Source organism: Thrips palmi, unplaced genomic scaffold (genome assembly GCF_012932325.1).
Source record: "Thrips palmi isolate BJ-2018 unplaced genomic scaffold, TpBJ-2018v1 HiC_scaffold_7, whole genome shotgun sequence".
Classification (NCBI taxonomy): Eukaryota; Metazoa; Arthropoda; class Insecta; order Thysanoptera; family Thripidae; genus Thrips; species Thrips palmi.
In genome coordinates, this window is record NW_023144634.1 from 9,744,047 (window position 1) to 9,763,601 (window position 19,555).

Below are 19,555 nucleotides of genomic sequence, written 5' to 3' on the forward strand. Positions count from 1 at the left end.
GCAGCCTATGGCAGCCTGGCTGAGACAAAGAACGACGCCAGGTATTAGTTACGCCCCCTCCCCTCCCCTAGCCTGGATAGCGTCCCAGCCAGGTAAGGGGCCGTCTGCGAGCTACCTGCCCTACTTCACCGCCACCCCGTCGGGGCCCCGTCGGGGGACGCAGGTGCCAAACCCACGACGCGGTTCTCGGACGCTCCCCGACAGGGCGTCGCTTGCGCTAGCTTCGCTGGCTTGCGCTTCTTCGTGGGCGGTGCGGTGCTCCACGCTGTTCCGTGTTTCTCACGCGGGCCGGTCTGGAATTGCAATGGCGCCGTCTCGAGCGCGGCAACGCGGCCGCCCACGAGTGCGAGAGGGACAGACGTTGCCAACGCCCTCCGTGACCTTGCAGTCGCCTTGCAGTGCACCGCCAAGGTCACGCAGTCACGTCGCGCCCTTTGCCGGCGAGTGTCGCGTGACGCGGTAGGGAGATGGGCTTGAATGCACTCCAGCCAGGCCGTGCAACAGTCGTCTCTCTCGCACCCCTACGGAACGGCCGATGAGTGCGAGAGAGACAGAGTTCGGAGTCAGCCTGCTGCAGAGCCGGGTTGACGCACGCCAGGAAGGCGTTCGACCTCCTTGGCGGACTTGCCCGGCGGAGTACTACTCGGGAGTCAGTCGGCCACGACCAAGGCTCAACGTAATGACTGCGTCCAGCTCAAAACGACGTGGACGCGGTTCGAAACCACCCGGCGCCAAACTTCAACCTCCTCTGCATTTTACACTGGTGGACGAACTGCAGTCCCCAGCGCCCCAGCTTCCCGGTCAGAGTTCGAGAGGACAGGGCGACACCCGTCATCGCGGTGCGTCGCGGTGGTCGCGGTGCTGCCGGACGCAATCGTGGCCGTGATCGACGACTCGGCCCGGACGGCGTTGACGGCGTGGACGGCGCAACGCCCCGCTGGCGGCCTCTGCCTGCCTCTGCAGGGTTTCGCCGCTGCGCTGCCGCTGCGTTTCGTCACCTCGGATCGGGTCGGCGCGAGGGTCGGCGCGAGGGTCGGCGGGTCGCGACGCCAGTGTGCACCGCGGCGCGGCATTCCTTACCTCGTTCCGAACACTTGTCGCTCTGTCTCTCTCGCTCCCCTGCGGTACTCTACGGGCGGCCCCGTGAGTGCGACAGAGACAGGGCGACGGCGCGATCCTCGGCCGGACTCCGGGTTCAGTCCACGCAGTGCAGCAGCTTGGTGGCGTTCGGCGAATGCACGAATGCGCCTCCAGTGTGCCGCCAGAGTGCCGCCAGCGCCGCAAAGGTCGCCGAGGAAAAGGGTTTTAAATCATTGTGAGTCCCCGCGGAGAATTCTGTAGAGCACGCGCAGCAGGAAAAAAACACCAATTTATTAGGTTTTGAGAAACTGCTCAAATTTACACGGGAGTGGTCCCAATCGGAGGGCGAGCTTGCTCGGAACGACATGATTTCTAAACGGCAGGTGTGAGATGAAAAACACTTCACTGGAAATGAAACACGACAACGGCCGCGCGTCCGTCCAAGCCCTGGGAACTGTGGCTGCACCGAGCCAACGACAGTCCGCCACGCCACCAGAAACCAAAAAGCGGCATTCTTTCACTTTCGCCCAAAGTGGCGCGTTGCATTCCACGGTGGAGAGCGCGCTGCGTTCGGCTTGGGCTTGACTTCGCAAGGCCGGATTGACAGGGACCGGGCAGGGCGGAGCAGGGCGGCAGTCTGATGGCCTGGCCCAGGGCCCACCTGTTGCATAGCGATCGATCAATAATAAAGGTGCATGACGGCGCAGCGGGCGTCCCTCCAGGACCTCCAGGCCGCGGCCCGGCGGGGCTGGCGGGGCTGGCAGCCGCGGGTCAAGGTGGGTCCTCGCGGTCCTCACGCAGTGCGCTGCTGCAGTCTGCAGCGTGGACGGGGCACTGGGTCAAGCGCCGTCGGGAGCGAAGCGCGACAGCGCGACGCGAGACATTTCGAAAATAAGCAACCGAGTCGAGATTACTTCACGGCGATTTACGGCCGCCGCCCAAGCCGCCTGTCTCCGTCGCACCCCCGCTGACGCCCCATGAGTGCGAGCGAGACGGGACGAGAGCACTTCCGGGCCTTTGCCGTCTGTGAATCCGCGGTTTGCGGCCTTTGCGCGCTTTGCGGCGGCGACCTGTGGGGCTCGTTCCTAATGTCACCGCCAGCGGGGCTCCTCGTCCTCGCGGTGCTGCGCAGTGTGCTGACGCAACGTGGTCAGTGGCGTCGCCGATTGACCACTTTACCCGGCCGCCACCAGTGGCGCACTTTCTTTGTCGCTTCGGCGCACAGTGGGCCAGAAGACCGGTGGGGCGGTGGCTTCGGCCCTGGCCGGCCGGCCGGTCATAGCCGGTCACTCTGGCAGACCGAACAGTAGCGCCCTTACGCGACAAGAACGCGCCCGACCCTTTCGAAACGTGGTCGCCATTCTTTTCTGATCCAGGGCCGTGCAAGGCTGGAACGAATAAAGGCGAACCGATTTGGCACAAAAATGGGGGAATGGGGCTCCACGGTCCACGGTCCACGCCGAGGCCCAAGCGGGCGGGCGGCCTGGATGCGTATGGCGCGTACTCCACGGGGCACAGGGGGGTCTTGGAGGCGGCCAGGATGCGAGGCAGATGGCGCGCGAGGCGCAACAGCGGCACAGCGGCGCTGCGAGTAACAGGTACACTGGAGCAACAGCCGGGGGCCACCCCGTGAGTGCGAGAGAGACAGGGCGACGGTGGCCCCATGGCACACGCGCCACGGCCACACGCCACACGTCCCGTGTCGTCTGCACTGCAACTGGAGCGTCATCGCGATCCGTTACAGCCCTTCCAGTGCAGTGGGAGGCCTGGCCTAGGCCCTGGCGGTGCCCTGGCCGAGAGAGGCAGAAAGGGAAATGGGTTAAGTGGGGTCCGGACGCCGGCGACGTCTCCTCAGCAGCTCCATGCCAAACAGTGCTCTCTGTCGCACCCTCGCACCGCTGCGCAACACTGCGTGAGTGCGAGAGAGGCACGGCGAGGATGTCACCTGGATGTCACCGCGGCGCGTGGCCCTCGGTGCATGCACCACGCACAGCGCGTGCCTCGCTCTGTTTGAGGACGCGCCGGGGGGAAAATGAGCCAGGCGCCTCCCGGCCGCTGCCGGTACTCGAACCCTCGAACCTCGAACCCGGGGCGCGAACGCGCTTTCGGGATGACGCTGCATCGCCGTCTAGTTTCCGCCTCTCCGGGCCGGCAATGCTTTCGGGCCTTCGGGGGACACTGTTCGCCCCGCAGATCCAATCGTTTTCGGCGGTGACGCCACGTCGGCATTGTCTCGCCCCAACAAGCTTCCTCGTTAGAGCCATTGCCACCGCGGGAGTACTAGCACGGAGTGGAGTACGCCGCACTGCCGCACTGGCTTTGGCTCAAAGCGCCAAGCGCCATCGCAAGCATGCTCACTCGCTGTCTCTCTCGCACCCCCACGCAGGGGTACGCCAGGCCCCGTGGGTGCGAGAGAGGCAGAGCACGAGAGCAACGAGGCAGCCACGAAACGGGCTCGCGATCAACGCAACGGCCGCGCGATCGGCCTGTGAGAAGCCAGAAGACACCTGGCTAATTATTTTCGCTGCCCAACGCCGCGCCACCGTAATATGCACGACCGAGGGTGGTGATAAGATGCCTATCTTTTTCTCGGCGTTCGTGCTTCGCGGACTGCTGTCGTCACGTGACGATGAGCGGCGCGTTTATCCTCGTCTTCCCGTCCATAGTTTGTTTTAATGCCACACCTCCCGCCACCCGCAACGCTGAGAATGGGAAAATGCAACGGAAGACGCAACGCAGATACTCACAACGCGATAGGCGGTTCGGGTTGTAAATGATAGAGGCTCCGCCAGTGTTTACAAACGGTCAACTCGTCTTTCTTTTAATTTCATGCGACGCAAAGCATGGTGGTTGGCTCCACTGCGCCTCGCCATCTGCTTACCGCCGGACGCGAAAGCCCGATGGGTTGCCTGTCTCCGGGCGCACTCCCTCTCCGAGCTCTCCGCCTCTCTCGCTTTCACACTGTAGGTGGCGTGGCTCCCTCTAGCGGCCAGGCCGACAACTCACTGCGCAGCGCACAGGTTCGAAACTCCCTGCAGTTGCCGCGCTGCCGTACCAACCACAACATCACCTACGCGAACACTTTTACCAACCGGCAGTGGTCAGCCGCCAGATAATTTGCATCGGCAGAACCGAAAGGGATGATGTCCGGATATGCAGGAAACAAAATGAAGCATATTCATCGAGGGAGTATGATACGGTGCTGCGATGTGAGATTTACACTACCAGAGTTAAGTTCTCCCAAAGTTGGCAATAGCTTTCTGACTCACGAAAACGAAAGCATCGTTATGGAAGGCGGTGCCTCGACTCGAGAAAAGCGGCGATTTATCACAAATTTATGTTCTTCTCAATAAATCCAACATTAAAGGGAATAAAGGCATCATTTACTCCATTAAATAACATCATGAAAGTGATCCATTAACCGTACACAACGTAAGTATAAGCATGAGTAGTTTTTCACGAGTGCAAAATAGTTGGCACATAATGCTGTTGACGTTTGTACTGAGGTTAGGTTGCTCATCGGAAGTGTAATGTTGAGACCGCTATGACGAACCACGAGACTCGTGTCGTCGTGAAAGAGCGAGTAGGGCAGGAGGGGAGGGTTGGAGTATGTCTGTGAGAGCGACAGAGAAAGGACACTACACTTCCGGGACAAAGTTGAGCCCTCAGGCCTACCGTTGCCAAGCCCCATGTCCGGAAGACAGTAAGGCAGTACCAGCGGTGACACACCGCGTCGCGGCCGCTCTTTCGCGCAGGCCAGGCGAATCGTCAGTGTCCACCATGGAGGTTGACGAGACGGGCGATGCTGACTCGAGAAGTAGTTTTAACAATGGTAGGGCGTCATGATTTCATGGACGGCTGGCCACAGACTTTAAAGACATCTTTTCCTTTCCCTCATTGGGATGAGACTTGAACTTGACATCATTGTTCAGCATATTAAAAACCTCAAAGTGATCCGATTGTGTGTTGACTTATTACTGTTCATCCTGTACATGACAGAAAATATGTATCTTTTCGCAGGTACTACTTGGAGTACCACAATGCCTTTCTGGTATTATGATAAAAAGGAGATCAAGAATTCACCGTCACTCCAAGATGGCATTACTGCAGAAACCGAAAGCCGCTATCGCAAGGAAGGTGCCAGATTTATCATTGATACAGGGACAAAAATGGATCTTGGCTACAACACAATGGCCACCGGTGTTGTGTATTTTCACCGCTTTTATATGGCCCATTCCTTCAAAAGCTTTCCTAGATATGTAAGTATTTTCATCATATGTTGCAATAAAACTTGTACTTGTGCAATTTTTCATCCTATCTTCTATTAACTTTCAGGTAACGGCTTGCTGCTGCCTTTTCTTAGCAGGCAAGGTTGAGGAAACACCAAAAAAGTGTAAAGACATAATTAAAATAGCTCGAGAAAAACTATCAGATGAAAAGTTTCGTCAATTTGGAGAGGATCCAAAGGTGCGTTGTGTTAAGAAAATTATGCACTGCCTAGTATCACATGAGAAATGGGAACATTAACAAGGTTTGCTTTGCAGGAAGAAGTAATGACCCTGGAAAGGATTTTATTACAAACTATCAAGTTTGATCTTCAAGTAGAACACCCCTATGGATTCCTACTGAAATATGCCAAAAGTCTAAAAGGTAATTTGGTTTAAATATAGGTCCTTTTGTTTGGTGCACATTTGAACTGAATTTCTTTTCAATAAAATGATTTTATTTATTTTGTCGGCACTAAAACAGGTGACAAGGCTAAACTAGGCAAAATGGTCCAAATGGCCTGGACCTTTGTCAATGACAGGTGAGGTCTAATAAGTTAATGTTTTCAGACCTATCAATCTTTTCTTATAATTAAATTAATCCTTATGCTTTTTCTTATTCTTACAGTCTCTGCACAACCTTGTGCCTCCAATGGGAACCAGAAGTTATTGCAGTTGCACTCATGTACCTTGCGGGAAAGCTGAGTAAATTTGAAGTTATGGATTGGCAAGGCCGTACTCCAAAGCACTTACGCTGGTGGGACGTATTTGTTGAAGATGTTACCATGGATCTCCTAGAAGGTGAGAAAGTGTTCCTCTCTTGAAATTAAGTCTTAGGTTTACATTATAATTTTCACTCTGAGAATTTTGCTTCTTTGCAGACATATGTCATCAAGTATTAGACTTATACTCTCATCCTCAAGGAAACACAGTCCCAGACTCTCCTCCTTATGAAGACACACCAGTGCCTGCCCTGAAAAAGGACAGGCTCCACCCTCAGCCAATATCTCCTGCACAACACTCACATTCACCTGCAGGTTAGTTTATTTTTTGACTATTGATTACCTCGACTGGTGCAATATTTCAGAAGTGACCTGAAACAATGCTTTATTCTTACCTTGATTTTTATTTCGCATGTTTAAATTTGCAGGTGTGCCCCATGTGAAGAGGAAAGAAAATAACGACAGGTCCCTGGACAAACTGGACATGTCCACCATCAACTACAGCAGTTACAACTCTGCAGGGCCGGCCTTCCCCCCCTCATCGTTTCCCCCTTCGTATCCACCCGCCGGCTTCTTCACGCCCTCCCAGCCTCCCCCCACGCTCAGCATTCCTCCCCCGAGCCTTCCGCCGACCAACATCCCGCCGCCGTCTCATCCGCCGACGGCCCACCTGCCGCCGTCACTGCCGCCGCCCAACCACAGCCTGCCGCCCCCGCTGCACGGGCCGCCGCCTCTGCCCCCGGCGCTGCCCCTGCCGCCGCTGTCCCAGCCTCCCCCGACCCACATACCGCCCCCAAACCGCCCCCCGTACCTCCCACCACCATAGTCTCTGCGCATCTCACATCAAATCATTTGTTAACGTTCATGAAATGTTCATTAGGGTAACTTAATTTTGTAATTACATGTACCAACTTGTAAATGTTATAAGGGTATTTTTATTTTGTTTGTATATTTGGAAAATCTTGTGTCCACTGTTTATGTATATTTTCTGATGTTAATATACGCATGACAACTATATTTGCATTCAAATTTTTTGCTCTCCTCCTTATTGACCCTATTTTCACACCAATTAATTTTAACGCCTTAGGTGGAGGCCAGTAGTGTGAGCAGGGGAAGTCTTTCTTCTTTCCTTTTGGGTTGGAGTGGGGAGGGAGGTGGCCTTGGCGGCCCATGCGGGTACGTTATCACCGCAGCACAGGCCACGCACGCTGCCGCAGCAAGGTCGACTATTAGTAGGCCAACGCGGAATGTGAATGCTGTACATACACACGGGAAAAATTAATCTGATACAATTCACTGCATTTGCTGGGACAAAAAAAAAAAACAGAATCCCCTGCGAGAGAGAGGTGGGTGGGCAATGCCATCGGGTGCCTAAGCGCCTGTGAAGTCGGGGTTAGGCCACCAAGCGAGACACCCCGGGGCGACGGGCTGGCCTACCCTGGACTTGACAGGCGCCAGGGTGGAGGTACGGTCAGTGCCGCGTGGTTTCCGAGGTGGTTTCCCCTCCCGGCCCGGGCTTTGTTTACTCATAACGAGCCCGACTGGCCGGCCGCACGAAAGCAACGCGGAAACTCTGGGGAAACTTCTTGGGGGCATCGCGCGGTGCCTGGCCTGGCGGTCTGCTTGACGGAGTCCCCATAATGACCCGATTGCGTGGATCGGCGGGCAGGGGGGGGGGGTGCCGTCTTGGCCGACCTGCCCAGGCCGCCATCATTGAAACGACCCCTCGCCCAGATTTTGTCGCCGGAGCCATGGAGGGCGGCAATAATGTAATAGTCGCGCCGAAGGCCGAGGCGGTGGGGCAGGGCATAAAACCCAAATGACCGAAATCGAAATCCGCGCCACAAATGAGAAATTAATTTGTTGCGAGGTGGAGATTAATATTTTTATTGCTCTTCATGTCACTCATTTTGCTAAATATCTGCGAAAAAAAGAAACAACTGTAAAAATATTTGCCTAAAGTTTTTAGCAGATTATACCTTTACTACTTTTTTTTCCTCGTTCAAAAATGTTTTGACGATGGAAACTGGGGATTTCCTAATAGTTGGAGTAAATAACAATGTGCACCCCGGCACAGCATGTTGGGGTGAGAAGGGAGGGGAAGGGGGGGGGGAGGCGAAGTGACCCAGACGAGGGCCGTGGGCGCCGTGGGCCGGCCTTCTCACCCTCAGCCCCTCGAGCTGCCGCGCTGCCGGGGGTCGGCCGCTTGAGCCACAGAAAAGTACTTCCGGTGTTCGCGGCGGCATTTCAGGTCACGCCGCAACGTACGCAACACGCAGGGGGGATGGGGTGCGGGTCAAGTTTAGCGCGCCAAGAGGGACGCACTCTGCAAGAAAATAGTGTGAGTTGCATAAGTAGGCTGGAGGGATTAACCCGCTTTGCGAGCGACTCCCAGTGGATTTACGAACTTTGACTTTATACGAAATACCGAAGCAAGACCCGACAAGAGTGGAAAGCGTGTGCAACTGTCTTCGCTGCGCTTAATTTTCTGCGACGTTTCGAGTGTAGCCATCATCGCTGGCTGATTGCGTCCTCTCCGGACTTGGCTCCGTTTCCCGTGTACCCCCGCGTGCAACAAGCAGCCCTCGTTGGGAGCGGTGTGTTGGGGGTGGAGGGGGGGGGACCCCTTTCCCCTTTTCAGGACGTGGCCGCCACCGGACTCCGTGGGGAGTCGCCTCGCCCCTCCACACCCGCCCGGCGCCGTACCCCGCCGCGCCCCGCCGGAGCCCCGCCGCCACCTCGCTCCCGCCACGCTCGACGCCAAGCCGGCACTCCGCGCGTTACGGCCCCGCCGCGAGCAGTACCTGCACTGCACCGGACCCCACACTGCGAGTCCCGGGGGCGGGACCATGTCCGCCGGCACCACCTCGAGACAGTGAACATCCCCGCCGTGCTCGCGCTCGCGAACCAAAGCCGAGGCCGTCGTCGGGATGCCTCTGGTGACCGCGTTGAACTCCGTCGGGTACTCGTGGTGAGGATGCGGCCACGGCGGCCTGCCCGGCGCTGCGTTCCGTCTAGGCCCCTCTAGGCCTCGGCGCGCGCGCTTCGACCGCGAGGAAGACAAGATGGGGCACAGCATGTTCAGGACGGAGGAGCAGGTGGTGATGCAGACGCCGCTGGCGGGCGCCCTGTTCAGCGGCAAGCCCTTCCTGCCCGCACTCGCGTGAGTACGCCGCGGTGGCGCAACGCCGAACCCGCAGCGGCCGTCGAGGCCGAGGCTCCCCGCAGCCGTCCCGGGGCTGTCCCACGACACTAGGTACTAGGTCGCGCATCCAGATGGGTGACACGGCACCAACCGCTTCCCGCCGCCTTATGTGAGTGCTTGATCTGATCTGAGTACCTCGGGTTTGTGAAGGAAACAGGATTCTGCTGGCGGTCGTCGGCGTCGTGTGGTTGCCAGTCATTGGCCGGGCTCGGCGCAGCTCGGCGTCGGCGTCTTTCTTCTCCCTGGCGTGCCACTCGTGGCGTGTTTCGTCGCTCGCATTGGGGTCACCCGAACTTGATTGTCGCCATTTCCTCCGAAGCAGTCCTACCCCGGCCGAGCGGCCGAGCAAGCCAAGTTGGCCGGCCGGTCACGGGGGCTTTCCGACCGCCGTTCCGTGTCGTCGGCCCCTGTTCGACCCGCACCCTCTCCTGCAAGAAACTGCCGCGCCCCTCCCTCACTAATCGCACGTGCACTCTCGCAAACATCGCCTCTCGTCCGCAAATTTCGTTCCGATGCCTTTTTCTGCAGCGAAGGACGGAAGGCAACGGAGGGCGTGCCCCGCGATTGGCCCACATAGATCCAGCCCGGCGACGACCATATTTCTCAGGCGGCCCCGTTGCGCTCCGCACCGCCCTTGTTCGGCAACAGCATGTCAGCGGGTCGGTCGGGTCGGTCGGGTCGCCTCACTGGGGCAGTGACTCACGGGAAGCATTCAGCTTGACCGGAAGCGGAAGGGCAGGGCGCCAAGACGCGGCGCCCCGCTGCCCCAGTGGCACCGCCGCACCGCCACCCTTCGATGGCGTCGCGTCCATTGTTAATGCTTCTAGGGAGCGAGGGGGCGGGGCGGGGCGGGGCCGCCTCAAAGGGCGCAAGCTTGCCCTACCGCAACTGCCGCACTGATGTACCTGTCGTCCGCGCCCTGCACTGCTGCCACTGTCTCCGCAAGCACCCCGTCCGCTGCGGAGAGGCCTAGTACACTGTCGTCAAATTATCCACTGAATTCACGTTCGGTTGTTGTTGCTTTTATTGTTGTTTTTCCAATCATCGAAAAGGTCGTACACGTTACGGTGGTGCGAACGCACCCACCGGCCGTTGCTCCTCGCGTCGCCCCCCCCGACAGCTCCCCGGCGTCGTCAAGCTGCCCGTCATCGCGGAGTTCGGCGCCGGCATTGTCCGCCCCGCCACGCCACACCGCCGCGACGCCGACGCCGACCGTGTTTTGGTTTTGAGGCCGGCCGCCACGCCGCCGGCGTCCCCGCCCGCCGCACCCCGCCCGCATTGTGCTCCCCGCGTTGTGTTGTGTTTGGCGGGTCGGGGACGCCGGCGCCGCGAGGGGTAGCTTCCCCCAGGGCAGTGGCTGGCCAAAGGGGCTTACAAATTGCTTGGGGGCGAGGCAGACAGTTGGCGGCTTTCGAAGAATTCCCGACTGGACTGCAATTAAATATCAGTCCAGCTAAGCTTGCAAGGAAATTTATTTCAGGTCCTTAAAATTTTAAAACACCCCTCAACAGTACAGTCGCAGCCGACGTGCATTTAAATTCCCGCTTAGCTCAACATTTCGAAACAGCGGACTGGCCGTTTGGCCCTTCTGGCTGAGGCCTCATCGAAGGAGAGGGGGAAGGGGTGGGGGAGGGGCCGGCGGGTTCGCTGCACGGTGCACGGTGAATTGATGAAAAATCGAACTGGCCACGTCCCGCGAGGTGCACATGTATCCCCGCCCCCTGCAGGGCCCGGCAGAGCTCGTTCCGTCTCTCTCGCACCCCTGCGGCACGCCCCGTGAGTGCGAGGGAGACAGAGCGGTGCGCGGTGGCAGGTGCCAATAGGAGGCCGCGGCCGCCCTTCGGCCCTTCGCTTGTCTGCGGTGACATGCAGCATGCAGCCCTGCTTGTCCGGGCCCAGGCCCAGGCCCAGGCCGCCGCCGCGGTGATGTAGGCCACCGTTTTCCAAACCAGGGCGAGGCGAGGCATTGCGCCGCCGGAATTGTTTCGTGGGATTAGCATAGCCTCGGCATAGCCAGTCGCACGCCCCGCTCCGCATGCATCCCGCCCTGCTGCCCTCCTTGCCCTGCCCTGCCCTGCCCTGCCCTGCCCCCCACTCACCGCCACGTCCGGCGCGGCGCAGGGGTGGTTGTTTACCGCAACTCCGAGACCGTACGACTCCGAGCTCGCGGGATTTGTCATCTCCTCGCACGCGGAGACTGCAGGCACGACGAACTCTCCAGTAAGAACTTCCAAGTTCCCCCGGCGTCAGCCTGGACGTCGCGGAGCGCCGTCTGGCGGTGCGTCGAGCAAGTCCGACGGTCCCTTCTATTGATTGTCGAGGTGCCGGCCGGCCAAGCACCGTTTGGACTTTCCGGCGGGCGCGGGGTAGCGCCGCGGGGACGCAGCCCTTAGCGCGGGGTAGCGCCCAGCAATACCCCGCGCTTGGAACCTGCGGGGGCCAAGGACCCCTCAACAACAAGGGGACAGTATTCGTGTTTGCCTATCGCGCCACGCGAGTTTAAAGATACGTGGGCATACAGTTTGTTGTGAGCGTTTTTGTATTTATTTTGAGTATTTGAAATGTGAATGTGAGATTGGGGCAAAACGACGCGCATGGGAAGCGCGCCGTGCCGGGCCGGCTGCTCAATATTTAACGCCCTCTCGCCGACCGGAAGCGCGGCACGCCGCAAAGCGGAGTCGCCGCCAAGAGGAGCGTGTCTCGGCGGCACAGGAAAGCGGACACGCAACGCACATCGCGCAGCAAAGGGACTACACCGCTGTTTTAGCATCTCGCCTCCCATCCCAAGGCCTCCGCGAAGGCCTCGCCAAGGCTGTGGCTGTGGCGGACGCAATTACGGTGTAGGGTCGATAGTCCGCGGCAGTCCGAGGCCCTGCCTGCGGCGGCCCTGCGCGCTGCGCCCTGTCCAAGGCCCTTACCGCACGGCCTCGGGGGCTCGGGGGCTCGGGGGCCTCGGGGGCGTTATCGCCCACCTTTGCATACCACTCCATCCTGCTCGACGCCCCCTCGCCGAAGCGGTCCTCGTTTCGGCTTCGTGTCTCGGCGTCTCGGATAGCGATCCGGGCATCCGGTCTCTCCAGAGCTCTCCAGAGCGTAGAGCCGTCTCTCTAACGACCCTCCTTGCACTGCATTTCGCTTTTCATCGCCGGACAAAATTTTTGCCAACCACCGTATACCTCTCTAGTAACCCAGTCACCTCGCCGGCGATAACCCCCAGAGCGGCTATCTTCCGTGCGATCTCTCTACGGGGTCGCCATCGGAGCGATCAAGAGCGATCTCTCAAGCGCCCCTCTAATCCCGCAACTCGCGTCGCTTTGGGTTTTGGCCGCGCTGGACGGGACGCCTGGCCGTGGCGTGCAGAGCGGCAGTCAGGACAAGAATAGAAGTCGCGTCGGACGAACAGCGTCGCTGTTGTGGCGCGGATCCGCCGTCAGCGCGGAGTCCGAGGCCGTTTTTAAATTCAGTGCGCGTAGCAACACATTTAGCGGCACCGACTTGCAAGTTTGCGAAGCCAAAAGGGATAAGCTCTCCGAACCCCGAGGGAGCGTTCCGTTTTTGAGTGTAGGTGCGAAGGGGCCGGTGTCCCGTATGCATACATTAACCGGGGGAGGGGCGAAGGCGTTCTCGCACGCAACAAACTGCTTGGCGGCGCACTGACCCACCGAGGGGAGGGCTGGGGGTTGCCGGCGGGGCGACGGAGAGCTACGAATTCGGGCTGCACTGCGCTGAGTAAAATCTACGTTTTGAAGAAAAAAATGTAAGGAAGCGAAAATAAAAAGTGATTGCTTGGCTGTCCTAGACACAGCCTGCAATTTGTTTGGCCTTGCGGGTTGGTACGAGGCAGAACGCTGATTGGAAAGCATCGTTGACCCAGAAGGTTTCCTGCCATGGCTGTACACCAAGGAGGCCGGCCGTGCCAACGGGTCACCGCCTGCCAGGTAGGCAAACGACGCACCGGTGCGCCGCGGGCTTGCCTATCCACCGTTCGCAGGCGTCAAGCCTCGCGTCAAGCGGTGCGGCCAGTCCGGCGCTTGGCCGTAAGTCAGGGGCTGTGAAGCCACAGTGTAGTAGCGGCAAGTGATTTCCAATCGACCTCTCGAAGCGACCCGGAAGCGTGTTGCGCAATGCGTCGGCGGTGACGCGCCGCGCCACCCCGGCGAGGAGGTCTTTGCACGGCGAGATCCTCCGTTCCGACGTCGACGTCGCTGGCCGACTTGCGCCAGTCTACGCAAGTGGCGGAAAATGAAATTGACAGTGCGGGGGCGGCGGCACAGCGCAGGCGGCGCAGCCCCCTGGGGGTTGTCGGGTTGTCGGCGCGGTCGCTGCCGCCGGCCTTGCTGCCCCACCACCCTCCGCCCGCCGGGCCGGCACTGACCACTGGGAGCGGCGGACCGTCCAGTGCCGCCCTGCGTGCCGCGGCCGCCGGACTGCGTGCCGGACACTGGACGCCCCCCGCAACGCCATGCCCACCCCCGCGTCGACGGCCACCCTCGCGCGCACTCGGTGACGGACCGCGGCCACCGCGGCCAGCGCCATGGGGGTGCCGATGGACAGGCACGGCCAGTTCCCACTGCACCACCATCACCACCACCAGCAGCAGCACGTGTACCAGGAGCACGGCCTGGACGCGCACGCGCAGCACGCGCAGAACGCGCAGCCCTACCAGCCGCCGCCGCCGCCACCCGCGGGCGCGCCCAGCGCCGCCAACCCCGAGGTGGAGATCGAGTACGAGGTGACGGTGCCGCTGAGCAGGCTGCGGCACTCCGGCTGCCACTCCATGTGGGACCTACAGTGGTACGTGCGGCACCGCCAGAGGCAACCCGGCGGAGGGACGATCCCAGTGGAGGAGCGGGGAGGACATAGGCCATGGACCTCGAAAGTGAAAGGAAAATAAACTCGACGAAAGTTGTCTTCGTCGCGCAGTGTAGGGGTGGCCAGCTGGCCAGGGGACTTCCCGCGGACTTGCTGTCACCCGTGACGAAATCCATTAGTCGGCCGGGCTGTGAGTGGCGGTGAAGGGAGGGGGAGGGGGAGGGGGGGGGGCACGTCGTCTGCTCGTTCTTCATTCTGTTTGAATGGCGAGGGCCCAACCCCAACCCCAGCCCCGTCTGTCGGACCGTCTGTCGGACCGAGCGTCGAGCCGCCTTCCTTGTTTGTCCAAAGGAAGCTTGGTCTCCGCCAAGGTTTTCGCCGCCGCCGAGTTCAATATCCTCAAAAACACCCTTTGTCCATTTGCGCGCAGGGCGAGACGACAACGGCCGTTCCATTCGCCTCGGTGACGACTGAATTTTGTCTCTCGGGTGCAATAGCCTTGTAATGAGTCACGGCCAAACCCGCGCTTCTACCCACCCCTCCAGGGCGGCCAGGAGGTGGACGGAGTCCATCAGCCCCTCCCCTCCCCTCCCCCTCTGCACACAGACCGGCCGCGGGGGGCGATGAACCCGGCTGGGTCCGGCACCGCACGGCGCCCCTCCACGGCACGGCGCGGCTCAGCGCCTCAGCGAATCGATTATTGTCGACCGAAGGGCAGCAGGGACAACCGTTTGTTTCACCTTTCGCCTCAATCGGGTGCCAACATTCACATTCACAGCGATCAAAACCCCATTTTCACCCCGATGTTCGAAAAGGGCAGCAAAACACAAGGGAACCGCCAGTCCCTTGGAATTCGGTTCGGTCTTTGGCCTTGAAAGTCGCGCCAGGGGCAGCCCGAGCGATTACGCTAAATCTACCATCTGTCCCACCCACTCACTAGCTACCTCATCAATAGTTGTTGTTTCGGAGAAGGGGAGGGGGTAGGGGTGGCTGCCTCGCGTCGGAGAAGCGGGAGACTTGAATGCTGCTTGAGCCAAGATGTTTTCAGTCACCCCTCAAAGTAAAGAGCCTTCGCCACCCATGCCCAGTTTAACCAAGACCAGTTATGATTCCGAAAACCATCCCTTCTTGCGAAACTAACAAATGCAATAATTCTGCCAACAGCCCCTCCGCGCACGGGCCCTCCACGGGGCTGCAGCAGGTGGCCAGGATGATGGACTCGCTGCTCATGGACACCTTCTCGCCCTTCACCTTCACCAAGATCACGACGCACCACCGCCAGAAGCAGGCGAGCCGCCGCCAGCACCACCGGGCTGCGGGCCCCGTGAGCGCCGCCCCCATGCGGGCGCAGCCGCCGCCCCCGCCGCCCCCGCAGCAGCAGCAGCCAGGTACGGCGATACCCCGCGCGCGCCGCCCCCGGCAGCACCGCGTCGACACCCCGCGCCAACCCCAGCCCTTGTTGCTCGCAGAGTTCATGCAGCGGCCCGCGGAGTCGGCGGCCGGCGTGAGGGGCGGCGTCCACCAGGTCCACCACAACCACTCCCCGCCCGTGGCCAACGACAAGTGGGTCGCCTCCCTGAGGAGGAGGGACCCGGAGATCCAGCCCGCGCTTCCAGCCATCGGCACGCTCCGCGGCAGGTACGTGCGTCTCGGCCGACTGCTCTCCTTGTTCGTCGAGTACTCCAGTGTGCTGCTCCTCCAGGTCGAGCTCGCACCCCTCCGTGGCGCGCAAGTCCCGGTCCGTGGACCGCCTGCCGCGGCCCGCGCGGCCCCGGCCCGCCGTCCAGGGCCCCGTCGCCTCCGCCGCGCTGCACCACCACCGCCACCGCCGGCCCAGCAAGAAGACGTCGTCGACGGGCTCCTCCGAGAAGGAGGACCACGACGCGGACGACGAGAAGGAGGAGCGCTCCTTCAACCCCATCGGCTACGAGGGCCACCTCGTCGACACGCTGGAGAAGGACATCCTGCAGCGCAACCCCGACGTGACGTGGGCCAGGATAGCGGGCCTGGAGGACGCCAAGAGCGTCCTGCAGGAGGCCGTCGTGCTGCCCATCCTCATGCCCGACTTCTTCAAGGTTCGTCGTCGGGCTGCTGAGGGCCCTTGGCGATGTTCCCCAGAGTCTAACCCCGTGTCTCCGACGTGTCTCCCTGCAGGGCATCCGGAGGCCTTGGAAGGGCGTGCTCATGGTGGGCCCGCCCGGCACGGGCAAGACCATGCTGGCCAAGGCCGTGGCCACCGAGTGCGGCACCACCTTCTTCAACGTGTCCTCGGCCACGCTCACCTCCAAGTACCGCGGCGACTCGGAGAAGCTGGTGCGCCTGCTCTTCGAAATGGTCAGTGCGATCCCATTCAAAAGAAACGAGCCCGCCGATACTCCACGCGCCTGCTCAGAAATGAGAGTCGCTTGCGCGCGGAGTATCGCCTGGGAGACTGACTGGCAACGACGGTGTGCTGACCGACGCTGCCCCCGCAGGCCAGGTTCTTCGCGCCCAGCACCATCTTCATCGACGAGATGGACTCGCTGTGCTCGCAGCGCGGCACCGACTCGGAACACGAGGCGTCGCGCCGCTTCAAGGCGGAGCTCCTCATCCAGATGGACGGCCTCAACTGCACCAGGTCCGTGCTGGCACCTCGTTGTTTGACGAAACGGTCAGTTTATTTGAGCGCTTACGCGGTTTCTTTGCCCGACAGTGGCGACGACAAGGTCATCATGGTCCTCGGGGCGACGAACCACCCGTGGGACATAGACGAGGCGTTCCGAAGGCGCTTCGAAAAGCGAGTGTACATCCCGCTGCCGAACGGTGCGTTTCAAACGACTGGGCGTCCTCTCAGAGCCTCTCTCGAAAGTTCCTGATTTTTCTTTTGTTTTCAGATGAAACCCGCACTGCCCTGCTCAAACTGTGCCTCGAAGGGGTGACGGTGGAGAGCGAATTCGACCACCAGACGGTCGCCGACAAGCTGGAGGGCTACACGGGCTCGGACATCAGCAACGTGTGCCGGTGAGTAGCTGCCACTTTCCCGTCGCACAACCTCCCTTTCTTTAAAAAAAAAAACTTTTTTTTTTAATTTTGTTTGTCAGGGACGCTGCTATGATGGCCATGCGACGCAAAATCTGCGGCCGCAGCCCGGACGAGATCAAGAAGATCAAGAAGGAGGAGGTGGACCTGCCGGTGACCGTGCAGGACTTCGAGGAGGCCATCGCCAAGTGCAAGAAGAGCGTGCCCCAGGAGGACGTCACCAAGTACGAGGAGTGGATCGCCGAGTTCGGCTCGTCGTAGGGGCCTGTGCATTGTCTCGGGCGAATCCAAGCGTGAGTTAGATTGTGTACAGCTGTTGTCAGACAATGTTTCTTCCAATGTTGCATGACATTTATAATTCGATTTGTATTATATATTAATAAAGTACTGCGCTTTTTTTACAAAAGATATTTTATTTCGAGGCTCATCTCTGATGACAACATGGGCATTTTCAATCAATCAGGCTTTTCGATCGAGTCAAAGCATCTCCACACATTTTTCTTGTAAAGCTTGCAAAGCCTTTTATTTTAAATAATTATCAAAGGAGTACCGTAATACTTTTAGCGCAGAAGAGGCACTTTCTTTGGGTAAAGATCACAGAAAATAGCGGAAACACTTAGGAAGACATCATAAACTTCAAGGCGGCTTTGTAGCCTTCGTTTCCCTTGGTGACGATGTCGTCGAAACCCGCCATGGCGGCGCGGCAACGCTCCACCCACGCCGTCACCACCTTGAACTGGGAGATGTCTCCGAACAGGGCCTGCAGACAGACGGACCCAAATCATTAGAAAGAGTACAAAGTTAGCGCTAAAAATAAGTCAAGTCCAATTTTGAAAAAGTCTTATTTAAAAACACAAAAAAGTGTCACAAGCATCTTGCCATAATTAGTCTGATAAAAAAATTGTTTTAGTTTTCAAAACATAGATTTGCCCAGATAAAGACACTCTGAAACAGTAACCCCTGTTATCTCAAGCTCACACGCACGCGTGCTGATAACACAGAATCGGCCCGGTAACAGTGCATCAAGCTCTTCCTGCCGTCCTTCCACACAACACTCGAAACACGTGTCTCCGATAGGTCGAAACAGATTAAAACTATCAGAAGACCGGTCCGAAAGTCCCGTGGCCCCGCCCCCTCGGCGCCACACCCCCACGCCCCCGAAACCCGCGCGCGCCGCGTAGCCGCGTACCGTGGAGGCGTTGACTTCGCAGACGGCGCAGATGTCGGCCAGTGTCATCTCGTCGCCGCACAGCCACTTGTTGTTGCCCATCATGGTCTCCATGTCCGTCAGCGCCGCGGCCACACGCTCCTTCTTGGCGTCGGGGACGGTCTTCGTCTGCTGCCGCCAGATCGGCTCCTGAAGAAAAACAATTTTTAAATCAATTTAAATGTCATTAAATTAAACCTACTTTCTCACGCTTTTCTAAAAGTGATACGTACGGACATGTCACGGAGTCGGACGTAGAGGATGCTGTTGGAGAAGTGCAGCCACTGGTCCACTTTGGCGCGCTTCTTGTGGTCGTTTTTGGGGTACAGCTTGTCGTCCTTGGCGTACGCCGCCATCAGGTACGGGCAGATGGCGTGACTGGCGGAACATAATAATTACAGAGGTAACAAACGCGGTAAAACACAACGACAAAACGAGACTCGCGGCAAGTGACCTGTATTACCTCTCCCATAGGTAAAATCCATCATCTTCGAGTGCTGGAACGGCATGCATGGGGAATTTCTGAAACAGAAACGAAGTTACTTCACCGCCTGAAAGGTAGCCACCCTGCGACACGCGCAAGCTGAACTAGGGAAAAAGACACGGCTTCAACAAGAAATCTTCCAGGCTAGCAACTGAAGCCCACTCGCCCACCTGCGCTCGGTTGCGTAACTCACCTTCACGAACTCCGGCTTCATGCAGTCCCCGTCGGCCAGCTTGACGTTGGTCAGCGTGACGGCCTCCAGGCCGGGCACGGCGCGCTGCAGCAGCGCCACAGACTGCGAGCAGGGCGACATGCAGTCCACGTACACGATGGGGGCCATGGTGCCTGCGAGGGGAGGGTACAGTAGTAAACAGAGAGCAACAGGGAGGACTCCGAGCGCGCGGATTGAGTTCCTGCATCACCGATTCATTCATGACAGCGTTCTGGTCGCGGCTCGCTCTTGCACCGCGTCTCTGTGTCACTAACCTGTTTGAATATTTCGGAGCTACTTGGTCTACGGGAAACACCGAACGCTGTGGTCCTTCCGCCGGCCCGTTTGCGAGTGGCGTCTGCTCTGCCGCTCCGCTGTTTTGGGATGGGCCGGCTGGGCGGGCTGGGCGGGCGGGCTCGGCCAGGCTCGGCGCTAGCTGGCTGCCTGCCTGGCTGCTGCCTGGGCGCTCCGTTGATTGAAGTACAGTACAGTCCACAGCCGGCACTACTGCTGTTTAGTACAGTCGGGCGCTACGGGCGGCAGCACTGCCG

At 59.3% G+C, this 19,555-nt stretch overlaps 3 protein-coding genes across 7 annotated transcripts; 2 read left to right on the forward strand and 1 right to left on the reverse strand.

Annotated features, from left to right (window-relative positions):
- Positions 1–4,353: 4,353 nt before the first annotated feature.
- On the forward strand, positions 4,354–6,991 carry LOC117652433 (cyclin-K). 4 transcript variants are annotated; one of them, XM_034397336.1, is made up of 8 exons: positions 4,354–4,512; positions 5,101–5,339; positions 5,416–5,547; positions 5,625–5,730; positions 5,815–5,887; positions 5,974–6,146; positions 6,227–6,382; positions 6,496–6,991. In XM_034397336.1, the coding sequence occupies exons 2-8, from the start codon at positions 5,121–5,123 to the stop codon at positions 6,891–6,893; spliced, it is 1,257 nt and encodes a 418-aa protein (XP_034253227.1). In that variant the 5' UTR covers positions 4,354–4,512; positions 5,101–5,120; the 3' UTR covers positions 6,894–6,991. The 4 variants fall into 4 exon arrangements, with proteins under 4 accessions (XP_034253227.1, XP_034253226.1, XP_034253224.1 ...); XM_034397335.1 differs by lacking the exon at positions 4,354–4,512 and adding an exon at positions 4,633–4,783; XM_034397333.1 differs by lacking the exon at positions 4,354–4,512 and adding an exon at positions 4,644–4,912.
- Positions 6,992–8,858: 1,867 nt separating this feature from the next.
- Positions 8,859–17,502, forward strand: LOC117652779 (katanin p60 ATPase-containing subunit A-like 1). The gene is made up of 9 exons (XM_034397872.1): positions 8,859–9,230; positions 15,249–15,403; positions 15,554–15,722; positions 15,787–16,159; positions 16,239–16,418; positions 16,559–16,701; positions 16,777–16,886; positions 16,958–17,084; positions 17,165–17,502. The coding sequence occupies exons 1-9, from the start codon at positions 9,133–9,135 to the stop codon at positions 17,361–17,363; spliced, it is 1,554 nt and encodes a 517-aa protein (XP_034253763.1). The 5' UTR covers positions 8,859–9,132; the 3' UTR covers positions 17,364–17,502.
- Positions 17,496–19,440, reverse strand: LOC117652434 (glutathione S-transferase D7-like). Of its 2 annotated transcripts, none has more exons than XM_034397338.1 (6): positions 19,280–19,422; positions 18,987–19,156; positions 18,773–18,831; positions 18,543–18,687; positions 18,292–18,459; positions 17,496–17,862 (listed from the first exon to the last, which is right to left on the reverse strand). In XM_034397338.1, the coding sequence occupies exons 2-6, from the start codon at positions 19,131–19,133 to the stop codon at positions 17,719–17,721; spliced, it is 663 nt and encodes a 220-aa protein (XP_034253229.1). In that variant the 5' UTR covers positions 19,134–19,156; positions 19,280–19,422; the 3' UTR covers positions 17,496–17,718. The 2 variants fall into 2 exon arrangements, with proteins under 2 accessions (XP_034253229.1, XP_034253228.1); XM_034397337.1 differs by having other exon boundaries at positions 17,598–17,862; positions 18,987–19,138; positions 19,280–19,440.
- Between the last annotated feature and the right edge of the window lie 115 nt (positions 19,441–19,555).

Excerpts from the sequence above, each read along its gene's own strand:
- LOC117652779 (XM_034397872.1), top strand. The coding sequence starts at position 9,133 with ATGGGGCACAGCATGTTCAGGACGGAGGAGCAGGTGGTGATGCAGACG. Across the intron at positions 15,404-15,553 it reads CCAGCACCACCGGGCTGCGG|AGTTCATGCAGCGGCCCGCG; the intron begins GCCCCGTGAGCG and ends TGTTGCTCGCAG. Across the intron at positions 16,702-16,776 it reads GACGGCCTCAACTGCACCAG|TGGCGACGACAAGGTCATCA; the intron begins GTCCGTGCTGGC and ends TTTGCCCGACAG.
- LOC117652434 (XM_034397338.1), bottom strand. The coding sequence starts at position 19,133 with ATGGCCCCCATCGTGTACGTGGACTGCATGTCGCCCTGCTCGCAGTCT. Across the intron at positions 18,688-18,772 it reads GGATTTTACCTATGGGAGAG|TCACGCCATCTGCCCGTACC; the intron begins GTAATACAGGTC and ends ATGTTCCGCCAG. Across the intron at positions 17,863-18,291 it reads GCGAAGTCAACGCCTCCACG|GCCCTGTTCGGAGACATCTC; the intron begins GTACGCGGCTAC and ends GTCTGTCTGCAG.
- LOC117652433 (XM_034397333.1), top strand. The coding sequence starts at position 4,690 with ATGTCTGTGAGAGCGACAGAGAAAGGACACTACACTTCCGGGACAAAG. Across the intron at positions 5,340-5,415 it reads TCAAAAGCTTTCCTAGATAT|GTAACGGCTTGCTGCTGCCT; the intron begins GTAAGTATTTTC and ends ATTAACTTTCAG. Across the intron at positions 5,888-5,973 it reads TGGACCTTTGTCAATGACAG|TCTCTGCACAACCTTGTGCC; the intron begins GTGAGGTCTAAT and ends TTATTCTTACAG.